The 13,405-nt window shown below is 35.3% G+C and overlaps 1 protein-coding gene across 1 annotated transcript in view; it reads left to right on the top strand.

The window, feature by feature from the left end:
• MPP5 (membrane protein, palmitoylated 5 (MAGUK p55 subfamily member 5)) overlaps positions 1-13,405 on the top strand; it is a 70,240-nt gene that overhangs the window by 9,578 nt on the left and 47,257 nt on the right. Inside the window, exon 2 of the mRNA XM_006873056.1 lies at positions 9,404-9,612. Coding sequence (XP_006873118.1) covers positions 9,404-9,612 — 209 coding nt within the window. The remainder of the gene's footprint in view (positions 1-9,403; positions 9,613-13,405) is intronic.

Genomic DNA, 13,405 nt, shown 5'->3' with positions numbered 1-13,405 from the left:
GGGTACTTAAAACAATTTCTACTAAGATTCAAATAAGAGAAAATAGATACAACTCAGAACAGAGAATTTAGACTAAAGAACTTTGTAACTTTGTTACCAAAACCAAATTTGCTATATCTGGAAATCCTGCTGTGACCTTAGTAGTATAAGCACTGAATCACAAGGTCAGTTTAAAGTGCAAGGAAGAGGGTTTCAGTTCTTGATCCTGTATTCTTACTCTGTTGTCTATGGGTCTTCATATTTATTATACAGCAGAGCACTTATTGGTCAGGACTGATTTAGTTGAATCTTCCAATGTTCTCTCTGGAATTGTACAAATTATTAAAGAACTTAGAAGTGCATTTTGTCTTTTTTTCTTAAATAACAGCTATAACCTAAATTGCTCTATCAGAGAATAGAACATTATTTCTTTGAGTGAATAGCAAGTAAATTGTTCTTAAATAATATGTAATTGTGAAGTTCTTTTAAACATGTGCAATATATAGGAGCAAAGTTTTTAGTTGTATTTTTAACGTGTACAACCAAATATTCTGACATTTGAAATTAAGAATTTTTTATGAAACTAAAATATGAGTAAGAATGTGTGCTAAAACGAGAATCCCTGAGTTGATGTTGCCAAAAATTATGATTCATTATGACCTCATGCTTATATGAAAGGAAAGACCCTTTGTTAAAATTCCATTCCAAATTTATTGGTAAAGAACTGCATAAAAACAGTGAACTTTTTTTATTTATCATATTTTAAGACTAATGTGATAAACTGTTACTGGATAGAGCATTTTTATTGTCCTTCAGATTGATGACTTCTTTTCAAGTACATAGTAATTTTGTCATGAGGGTTTGTGTAAGTATTTTAGGTTTTCTGTTCCTTTATTTCAGTTACATATGGTTTAGGTCATATCTTCTTGATAGAGCTACATATATTTAGTGAAGTTTTTAAGACTCTTCTAAGAATGTCTGGTATCTTAGTTTGTTTCATTGTTCATGAAACATTTTTTAATGGAAATATATTTGAACCTGAAGAATGAAAGTGCTTTGGGCAGTTTTCCATCCTAAGGATGCTATTGGTAGTTTCCCAGCTAACTGGCTCTGAAATTTGCTAGAGAATTTATATGAAAATTGTTTCTCATTCTACTTAAAAGTTTGTTATTGATGTTGCTGTACTACTTGATTACCCAAGTCTGGGTAGCAGTATATAGATATTTTCCAAATACATAGATGTTTCCCAAAATTTCTCAAAAAGATACATGGTGTCTATGTCCACAGAAATTACATTTTTGACAGCTTTTGCTGATGCTTCTCCAGATTACTACCAATTACTACCTACCATACTATCGTAATGTTAAAAATAACATAAAATATTCTTGAGAAAATATTTAAAATGTAAGACATTTGGTAAAATGCCCAAAACAAAGGGCAGCATTATAAAAGTAGCATTTGAAATATAAATTAAAACATTGGTGTATGTAGGAAATGTTATGTTTAGGAAATTCCTCCTAAAGATGCATGGTAATGTAGTAGAATATGTAAACTCCTCTAATGTACTCATCAGAGTACATTATTGTTACTATATTGGGCAAAAAGACTTCTCAGAACAGTTTTTCCTAAGCAGCATCAAGTCAAGCCTTGAATCTGGGGAAAAAAGCAGGGGAGGAGGATTATTTGATCTTTTTGTTGTTGCTTGTGTGACAAGGAAAAATATTGTCTTCAAAGCTGACCAAATGGATTCTCATCCTGGGGCCATTTCTGGTGCCCTTAGGCAAGTCATGTAATTTATTCTCTACTTCGCTTTCTGCATCTGTTGTGATTTGATCTGACTTATGCTTTAAGCATTATCTTTAAAATTAACTTATTTTAGTTGGAACAAATTTCTCAAGGTTTATATGAGGAGTAAATGAAATAATGCATATGGAAATATGAGGGGGCTTCAGAAAGTTCATGGAAAAATTCCATTATCTTTTCATTCCATTTTTCCACAATTTTTTGAAGCTCCCTCGCTTTTTTGAAACCCCCACACTTTCTATTTAGTAATGGCAATGACTAATGTATAATTAAGACCAATATATATTTTTCATTTTTCAGTAACCGTTGTTGTTATTGTTATGTGCCGTAATTGTAAAAGTTGAGCTTCAGTAGAAATGATCTCGATATGTTGTTGTTAAGTGCTCTAGAGTTGGTTCCAATGCACAGCAACCCTGTATAGTGTTTTCAAGGAGTCAGATGGTGGGTTTGAACCACAGACCTTGTGGTTAGCAGTTCATTGCTTATCTGGTGAAAAGATTGAGACTAGACATTACTCCTAGGAAAAGATAATTTCAGGGAAAGAGTGTTTGCTTTATTAAACAACAAATAAGTGAATACAACTTTATGAGAAGTGAGTAAAGTTGTAAAGAATGATACTTGATGTAAGTAAGTTCAAAATCTAAAAAACTTGACCCCTAAACCTGGCTTAAATTTGTTGACATTTCTTAAAATTGGCGTGGTTCTCAAGTTCTCCCAGACACTATTTACTTAGCTTTGTCTTTGAATGTGTTGCTGTTGTTAAGTGTCGTGGAATCAGTTCCGACTCATAGTCATCTGGTTTAGGGTTGTTTCCAAGGAACGACTGTTGGGTTTGAACTGCTGGCTTTGCTGTTTAAACCGACCTTGCGATCTAGTGCTTTATCCTACAGCACTGCACCATGACTCCATCTTTGAGTATAGGTACTAGATTGTTGTTGTTGTTAAGTGCCGTTGAGTCAATTCTGACCCATAGCGACCCTGTATGGGGTTTTCGAAGAGCAACTGGTGAGCTTTAACTGCCGACTTTGCAGTTCAAACGGCTTTGCAGTCTGGCGCATTAACCCACAGCGCCACACCAGTACTCTAGGTTAGAGATCTTATTTATATTTAAATAACTTTATTGCATGTGTACTATAGAAAAATAAAGCAAAAGGAAATAATTGCAATGTAGGAAGTAGACTAACCATAAAAAGTTGACACAGAACTTAATTTAGTAATCAAAGATGAAATAGAAAATCAAAGATGAAAATAGTTATTGTGTGATAACTGTGACACAGTATACTCAAGATGCTTGAGTGTATTGTATCACACAATAACTGATGTTAATAATGCCTTTAAGTGATTTTAACCAGAAGGGTGTGTTGCAAGCAACTTTTAAAATATATTGTTGTTGTTGTTGTTGTTAAGTGCCATCGAGTCGGATCCGACCCATAGCGACCCTGTACAGGGTTTCCGAGGGTGTAAATCTTTACGGGAGTAGAAAGCCTCATCTTTCTCCCGCGGAGCGGCTGGTAGTTTTGAACCGCTGACCTTAAGGTTCGCAGCCCGATTCGTAACCACTACGCTACCATTAAAGAAAACACTGGAAACTCTGCATGTAGTTTAGGTGAAACTTACAACATGCATATCTGACTAGTTTTCCTTAACGGTTTTCATGAATATTCCTTAGCTAAATCACTGTTATGATAAAAAAATGAAATCATGATATTCAATATGTTCTATCAGAAGATGTGGCACTGTAAGATAAGCACCAGACTGCTAATCTCAGCAGCAACATGTTTTATCAAGAAAAGATGAAATTATATTCAATGTGTTCTACTTAAGACCATACATATATATGTATGTATGTATGTTGTTGTTGTTAAGTGCCATCGAGTCGGTTCTGACCCATAGTGACCCTGCACAGGGTTTCCGAGGGTGTAAATCTTTATGGGAGTAGAAAGCCTCATCTTTCTCCCGCGGAGCGGCTGGTAGTTTCAAACCACTGACCTTAAGGTTTGCAGCCCGATTCGTAACCACTACGCTACCAGAGCTCCGTATATGTGTGTATACATATGTCTCTATGTATGTGTATATATACATACATATATACAAGGTCGCTATGAGTCTGAACTGACTCCACGGCACATAACAACAACAACAACACTATTTGTATGTAGTAGAAAACCTTAGTAGAAAAACAGAAAATAGAAAAAAAAAAGACCCAAATTACTAGTAATTAAAGATTGATTATTTTTTATTTGTCTTGGGCTTGTGAAAACAGGCCCTCACATTTATTGCTCATAGGAGTATGAAACAGTGCATCTGGGAGGGTAGTTTGACAATATGAATCAAAGTTTTTAATATCTGACCAGCAGTTCTGTCCTAAAATTTATTTTAAAGAGTAATTGGAAAAAGTCAAGTTGCAACACAGCATTTGCAGTGTAATCTGTATGACAATATTGGTGTTTAAAAAGATAAGTTTTGACAAGTTTAGGTCCTGTAACAAAAGACTAATAGAGCTGATAGGTAGCACTACAAAAAATTTTTAAATGTTTTAGTGATCTTGTGGTTGACTTTGGTTCACGGGAGAAATTAAAAGCCTTTTTTTTTTTTTAACCTTTAAATTTTAATTCTCGTAGGAGTTGAAGAAACAGAACACTAGGGAAACATTTTACCCTCCGGATTTTACTACGATTTTTTTGTTGTTGTTGGTTTCGCTCAGTATAAGATCTTTGCTCTGAAAGCCTAGATGAGCCCCTTTGACAATTTTGACTTTCTAATCATTCAGTTTGCTACATTTTTAACTACAGGGAATCCCTGATTTTTAATATATTCAAGTTACATTATAACCATCCATTTTATGTTTTTGATTCATCTTATCATTAGTCACATGTACTGCATATAGTGTTACAATGCATAAAATGCTGTTGACACCATTCTCAGATGTAATGTTTCTAGCCTTCAAAGGTAAATAAAGATCAGAATCATGATGGTACTGATAATAAAAGACAATAATAATGTGTGGGGAAAACCCGAGGTATTCAACTTACATCGGAATTGACTTCTGACAGAGTAGTCATTAGAATGGAACCCTATTATAAGTCAGGGACTGTTATAATGAATTTCTATTTTATAATGAGAAACTCTTTCCATTTGGGGGAAGAGATTAGAATCCATAAGATAAATCAGCGAACTAGTGGGATACAGATCTATAAGTCCTATAGAGAGAAAACTAGCAAAAAATATTAAATGGCGAACGTTTATTTCATGTTAAGGAATAAGATAATTTCCTATATGAGTTTTTCTTAGACTCATTTATAAATTTGATTTCTCAGAGCTTTTCTTTCTGAACGAATGGGAAAGAGAAAATGAGGAGTAACTTAAAAAAAAAAATCTGTAAATTAATTTTAAATAGTTTTTGGAAAAAGCAAAGAGGCAGGTGTTTGTCGTATCAGTATGTGAACAAAGGCCATAATGTTTCTATAATAAGGGTGTGATTTTGACATATAGACTAATTGAATAGAAGCAACTGTATAAGAATTTGGCATCATATATGTTGTTAGGTGCTGTCGAGCCTGTTCTGGCCCATAGTGACCCCAGGCACAACAGAACCAAACACCACCTGGTTCTGCACCATCTTCACAGTTGCTGTTGTTGCTGCCACTGTGCCAGTCCAGCTCATTAGGGATTTCCCTCTTTTTTGCTGACCCTCCACTTTATTAAGTGTGATGTCCTTCTCCAGGTACTGGTCCCTCCTGACAACAAGTCCAGCATATGAGAGGCCAAGTCTGGCTATCTTGGCTTCAAAGGAGCATTCTGGTTACACTTCTTTCAACACAGATTATTTGTTCTTCTGGGAGTCCGTGATACCTGTAATCTTCTCTAACACCACACTTAAATGTATCAATTCTTCTACCCGCTTCCTTAGTTAGTGTCAACCTTCCCATGCATATGAGGCTATTGAAAATACCATAGTTTGGGTTAGGTGCCCTTTTTTTTTGGCAATTTATTCTTTTTATTAGGTTTCTTTCACTCAGCATAACTATAATAAAATTCATCCATGTGGTCATTGAAAATGTTTTTTGTGTTTTCAAGTTTTTATTGTGAACTGAGTGATAGTTTACATGGGAGAACACCAGCTCTACACCATCGTTTTATTTCAATGATTACAATCTCCTCTGTGCATCATCATTCAACAGTATTTGCTTCCATACCCTGTTCTGTTTTTTGGTGTGGGAAAGGGATGTACACAAAAACACTCAAGAATATATAATAATTTAAACCAAAGGGCACATTCTGCAAACCTGCCTCCTGGTGGTCAGGTGTCCTTTTGTCTTCAAACTTACATACGTCCTTGCTGCTCAACACTTTAAAAGGGTCTTTTTTAGCAGATTTGCCTTATGCAGTACATCGTTTCATTTCTTGACTGCTGCTTCAATGAATGTTGTTGGTGGATCCAAACAAAATGAAGCCTTTGACAACTTCGGTCTTTTCTTCATTTATCATTATGTTATTTATTGGTCCAGTGGTGAGAATTTTGTTTTCTTAACGTTACGGTGCAACCCATACCAAAGGCTATGTTCTTTGATCTTCATCAGGTAAGTGTTTAAGGTCTCTTCATTTTCAGCAAGCAAGGTTGTAACACCTGCATATCGCAGGTTGTTAATGAGTCTTCCTGCATTCTCAATGCCGTGGTCTTCTTCATATAATCCAGCAGTTCAAATTATTTGCTCAGCATACAGATTGAATAAGTATGGTGAAAGAATACAAGCCTAGTGCACACATTTCCGTATTTTTTAAACCACTCACTGTCCCCTTGTTCTGTTCAAATGACTGCCTCTCCAACTCATAGCAATCCTGTATAGGGTTTCCAGGGAGTAGCTAGTGGGTTTGAACCGCAGACCCTATGGTTATCAGTCCAGTTCTTATCCTATAGCACCACACCAGGACCCACATCATATATGAGGGTGAGTCAAAAATTATCTGCACGCTGGTTATATTAAGTCGCTCGTCTATGTCCACGGCTGACGAGAACACTGGGCATGCATGTGAAGTGATTATGTCAAATAGATGAGTGATAATGGATTATGTGCAAAATATTTGCAAATCAACCATGGCTCTGCCTATGAAATAATCTGCAAAAGATTTGGATTTCCAAAAGTTTGTATGAGATGGATACCAAAACAACTCAAGCAAGAGCATAAACAGAAATGTTTAGAGATTTGCAAACAAAATTTGGACTGATACTTGAAGGAAGTAAAAGTTTATTTAAAAAAAAAAAAAAAAAGATTACTGCTAATGAGACATGGATTCATCCCTACGATCCTGAGAGTAAACGGCAGAGTATGGAATGGAAACCCTCAATCACCGACCAAGAGAAAGTTCAAAAGTTAACCACCTGTTGGAAAATTGATGCTTAGAGTTTTCCCGGATACTCCAGGGCGAGTATTGAAATGCTTTCAGGGAAAAAAGGTTCAACAGTCAACGGTGCTCATTACAGTGAGATGCTTACTGAAGAGCTGAAGCCTAAACTTCAGATTAAATGCAGAGGACTGCTACCCAAGGGTGTTGTGATCTTGTATGACAATGAATATCCTCACACCTCTGCTACACTGTTGATACTCTGTAAAAACTTTTTTTTGAGTTGTTAAGAGCATCCTTCCTATATTTGGACTTTCAGCTGTTTGGTCCCCTGAAAGCATCCTCAATACAAGCCCTTTGAGGATGAAGATTCACTTCCAATGAACAAGTGAAGACAGTGGTGCATTTATGGCTTGCAGCTTAGCCTAAAACATTTTTTAATAAGAGAGTATGAAAGCTTGTTGACAGATGGACAAAGTGTTTGAAGCGTAAGGGGATTATGTCAAAAAATTATGTATCTATTCTAAAAGTTGATTAAAATAAACTCTATAGCTGTAATACAGATAATATTTGATTCACCCTCATATATCAGTGGGGTGGGAAACAAATCTACTTCTATTGAGTCGATTTTGACTCCTACCGACCATATATAGGATTTCAGAGACTGTAAATCTTTAGAAACAGACAACCTCATCTTTTTAACATTGAGTAGCTGGTGGGTTTGAACTGCCAACCTCGTGGTTAGTAGTACAGTGCTTATCCTACAGCAACACCAGGGCTGAGTCTGTGCTCACAATAAATTCTATGTGGATTGAAATTAATTGTGAAATAGAAGTCATTTAAGTTAGAAATAATTAGTTATTTATTTAATGGCCTAGGGGAAAGGAATTTATAAGCATGAAAATATAGTGATAAAAGTTACTGTTTCATTATTTTTAATAATCTAAGAGTTGAGAACATACTCAATACAAGTGACCACAAATACAGTTGACAGGTAAGTGGGTGGTAAAATTAGAAAAATATTTCCAATAAATAAGCATAGACACACATACATTCATGTATACACACATCTGTTGGAGTGGGGGTCCGAGATTACCAGTGGTCATTAGCCATTTCAGGATAAGAATCTGAGTAACTGATAGGGACCACAGTAACTGATATATGGACCATATATGGCACACACTTATATGAGGGGGCTTCAACAAATTCATGGAAAAATTCCATTATCTTCCCCTCCCCCATTATCTTTTCATTCCATTGTTCCAGGGACTTTTTGAAACCCCCTCGTACAATGCCAATAATTTTCCAAACAATTTTTAGAGACTCACATGTTGTTAAGTGCTGTCAAGTTGGTTCCGACCCATAGTGACCCTGAACAGGGTTTCCAAGGCTGTAAATCTTTATAGGAGCATAAAGACTCATCTTTCTCCCGTGAAGCAGCTGGTAGTTTCGAACTGCTGACCTTGCAGTTCGCAGCCCGATTCGTAACCACTATGCTACCAGAGCTCCTTAACTAAGAGCATATGGACCACAAAAGAAGTGCCTGATAAATGTGAGTCAACTTCACCCTCCTTATTTATCAAAATGATAATATTTAATATTGGTGAAAATATTGCTAGTGGAATATATATTAGATAAACCTCCCAAGAATGCTATCTGGATTTAAAAGTATCAGATTCTTTTATTTCAAAATTATATTTCTAGTAAATATTTTAAGACACATCAGAACCTCAGACAAATTTATATGCAAGGATGATCATTATGTATTAGAATGATAAATATTATTTGTAATAGCAAAATATTGAAAACAGACTAAATTTTTAACTGTAGTGTAATATCTACATAAATCATGGTGTGACTCTGTAATAGAATATCATGGAGGCTTTATAAGTAATGCTTTTAAGGACTATTTTATATGTAAGAAAATTTCTGTTGAATGAAAAAGAAAAAACCCAAAGATGTTTGTTTAAAACTTGTTTTTAGGTGATGGGATTATTGGTAATTTTAGCTTCTAAATCACCTTTTTTTGGTGTTAACTTGCTTTTCTACTATGACATATGTTCATTTTATAATTAAAATACTTATTTAAAATGCAAGTTTTTCTGTTGTATAATTTTAAAGAAATTTTACTTAAAAACCAGTGAACTGACAGTGATTTGGCACTCATATAAATGCATGTTTTGAAGTTTTTAAGTTGTTATTCAATAAATTTTATTTAAACCCATGTTGAATTAAGGCAAGTGATTAATTTTTGAATAATTTTTCCTTCTCCTAATAGAAGTGGAAGACTTGTTCTCTTCACTTAAACACATCCAACATACTTTAGTAGATTCTCAGAGCCAAGAGGATATTTCACTGCTTTTACAACTTGTACAAATTAAAGATTTCCAGAATGCATTTAAGATACACAACGCTGTCACAGTACATATGAACAAGGCCAGTCCTCCATTCCCTCTTATCGCCAGTGCACAAGGTCTTGTACAAGAGGTATGTATTCAGCACATCTTGTGGCATCTATAAGGTAATTATTAGCAATAGTAAGACAATAGGATTGGAAAACACTGATGTAACTACAAAGCTTGTTTGAATAAATTACTACAGATCACATGTTAATAATTTATTGTCATTTAAAAAATTTGCTGCATTTATTTTATCCTGAAAACTACATATACTTTTACAAAGAAAAAATTGTGAACTTGAACCTTATAAAATGAAATTTTGTTAATTTGATTGTCCAAAGACACCTTGGTTGTTGTTGTTGATTGCTGTCAAGTCAGTTCTGACTCCTAGCGACCTTGTATAGGGGTTTCCAAGGAGTGGCAGATGAATTTGAACCACCAACCTTTTGGTTCAAACCAACCTTGCAATCCAGTGCTTCATCCCACAGCACCACACCCAGACACCTTTAAGAGAATAAAAAGGCAAGATGACAGATCAGGAATGATAGTTGATTCTTGATTTTGAGATATTGAGGCATATGTGTATGTCTAACAATATATGTATATATATGTGTGTGTGTGTGCTGGGGGCTTCAAAAGGGTTGTGGGAAAATTCCATTATCTTTTAATTCCATTTATCTACAAACTTTTTAAAGCTTCCTTGTATTAAAAACTCTTGTGAATTAGTAAGGTAAAGACTTATGAGTTAAAACAAAAAGAAGGTAAAGACTTGAACACAAATGTTCAAAGCAGCCATGGACATGAAAATAACCCAGATATCCATTAGTTAAAGAAGAATTAAACTATCACTGTGGAGAGTAAACAATCACAGACTAATGAGAAATGCTATGATGGTGTTATGGGAAATGTACCAAGAGCACAGTGAGATGCGGCTAATTCTGTGTAGGTTAGGGATGGTGGAAGGAAAGTAACAGAGAAGAAAATTTAATAGAGGAATTTCATTTGCTGAGTCTCAAAGGTTGATGAGAATTTACTAGTAAGACCAAGAAAGAGGAGAAGGCATTTCATTGGCAAAGGATACAAAACTGGTTGTTGTTAAGTGTTGTTGAGTTAGTTTTGCCTCATAGTGATCCTGTGTTTGGACTTTTAGCCCCTTAAACTATAAGAAAGGAAATTTCTATTCATTAAAGCTACCCATTTATGGTATTTCTGGTATAGCAGCACTGGATAACTAAGATAAGCAATTATTATCTAGGCAAATTGCTGTTGTGGTTGTTAGATCCCCTGAGGTTGGCTCTGAATCATAGCAACTGTATATGAGGTGACTCCAAAATTCTCATGAAGAAATGAAATAGATAAATGGAATTTTGTAGAAAATTTTTTTGAAGCCCTTAGTGTATTACAAAACAAAACATAGCCTTATCCTGTATCTTCACAATAGTAGCTACGTTTGAGCCCATGTTGGGCACACTGTGTCGTTCCATCTCATTGAGGGTCTTATAGTCACATCTCAGATTCTAGATTTCTCTGATTTGCTTTCTCTCTTTATAAACTTGCCATTTCTCAATGTTTCATCTAAATGGAATTAGATAATATGCAATTTTTTGTTCAACATCATTTTGAGATTCATCCAATGTGCTAAACACATTGTATTGTTGTTGTTGTTAGGTGCCATCGAGTCTGTACCGACCCATAGCAACCTTATGCACAGCAGAACAAAATACTGCGTTGTATAAATATCCAAAATTTGTATATCAATGGATATCTGTTGACAGATATTTGGGTTACTTCCTTTTTGAAATATTCTGAATTGAAGCTCCTATAAACATTTGTGTACAAGTCCTTTTGTGAACACATTCTCATTTCTCTTGGATTAATACCCAAGAATGGAATTGTTGAATCATATGATGAGTATATCTTATAAAAAGCTGCCAATTTTTTTCCAAAGTGTGTATAACCATTTTGTATTCCCATGAGTAATGTATGAGGGTTCTAGTTGTTCCACATTTCTACCAACATTTGGCATTATCAGTTTAATTATTGATGTTGAACATTTCTTTCATTTGTTAATTTGCCAATCCTTTATCTTTTTCAGTGAAATCTTTTCCCATCTAAAAAATCACTTAGTCTGAGTTGTAAACCACTGTATGTTCTGGTTGCAAGTCCTTTGTCAGATAACAGATATAGTAATGGTGAATATTTTGGTTAAAAATAAGCATAGAAATAAAGGAAGAATATATAACAAAGGGATTATCCCTAGATTTGGAGATTATGATCATTTTTACTTCCTTCTTGTTGATAACCTTTTATGATTTTTTACATGCAATAAACCGCTTCTGTAAATTAAAAAAAAAAAAATTAGCATAAAAATTTAGAACGACTGGTCCTGTAGGAGGATAGGGGAAAATAGTATAACTAGAGAAGAGTACAAGATCAAAATACAATATTTTCTTTTAAAATAAGAAATTTGAACATTACTATAGATAGTCTTGTCATCCTGGCTTCTGAGGAACATTCTGGCTGTACTTCTTCCAATGCACATTTGTTGGTTCTTCTGGAAGTCCATGGTACTTTCCGTATTCTTCTCTAACACTATAACTCAAATGCATTAATCCCTCTACAGTCTTCCATATTCATTGTTCAACTTTCACATGCATATGAAGCTATTGAAAATACCATGGCTTGGGCCAGTGCACATTAGTCCTCAAACTAGCATCTTTGCTATTGATACCATTTGTTTTCTTGAATGGAAGGCATGATGAATCAAAGAGCATTTCTGAAATTTTGTTATGAGATACAGCTCTTGATACCTATTAAATGAGACCCAGTGTCCCTCTGGGGGTGTGATTATGTAGGGCACATCTGTCCTGGGCTGTGCACCACCATCTGTATCCCTTGACAGGTGCATATAGTCTGTTGTTAAGTGCCATCAAGTTGGTTCCATCTCATAGCAACCTGTTTAAGGTTTCTGAAGCTGTAAATCTTGGCAGGAGCAGAAAGCCTCATCTTTCTCCCATGAAGTAGCTGATGGGCTTGAACCGCTGACTTTTGTAATTTATAGTCCAGTACTATCCTACAAAGCCACCATGCTCCCAACATATAGTTGTTGGGGCACCTGAAAACGCGATGTTCCAGTGAACGTGGAACCATTGCAAGAATGGTAACTTCCAGATAACATTCAAGCCCCTATGCCATCAACATGATTCTGACTCATAGGGAACCTGTATAGGGTAATATTTATGTGAGCAGAAAGCTTCATCTTTCTCCCACTGAGCAGCTGGTGGATTTGAACTGCTGACCCTGGGGTTAGCAGTCCAGTGCTTATCCTACAGTGCAACCAGGGCTCCTTAAATAACATACGGGAAACTTAAGTTTATAGTTCTGTTTGTTGTTGTTAGGTGCCATCGAGTCAGTACTGACTCATAGCGACCTTATAGACAACAGAACGAAACACTGCCCAAGCCTGGGCCAGCCTCACAATTGTTGCTACGCATGAGCCTATTGATGCTTCCATTTTGCCAATCCATCTCGCTGGGGGTCTTCCTCTTTTTCTCTGACCCTCTACCTTACCAAATATGGTCTCCTCCAGCGACTGGTCCCTCCTGACAATATGTCCGAAGTATGAGAGACGAAGTTCTATTACCCTCATATAATTTATCTTGTTAGCCTATAATGCTTAAGTTATTTCTGATATAAAATATAAATATTATAAAACTATCAAAGTAAAAAATAGTAAGATGACTGTTAAATAGTTTTTCTTTCCTTATGCTTCTGTTCTCTATATTTCCTTATATTTTTATTACTTACTGTATTACTAGTACAGTATGAAATAAAGCATCCTTAGTTAATTTGGAAACCTGGTGTGGCTCTGTGGGATAAGT

This window comes from Chrysochloris asiatica, unplaced genomic scaffold (genome assembly GCF_000296735.1).
Source record: "Chrysochloris asiatica unplaced genomic scaffold, ChrAsi1.0 scaffold00221, whole genome shotgun sequence".
NCBI classification, from domain to species: domain Eukaryota; kingdom Metazoa; phylum Chordata; class Mammalia; order Afrosoricida; family Chrysochloridae; genus Chrysochloris; species Chrysochloris asiatica.
This window is presented reverse-complemented; position numbering and strand designations above follow the sequence as displayed.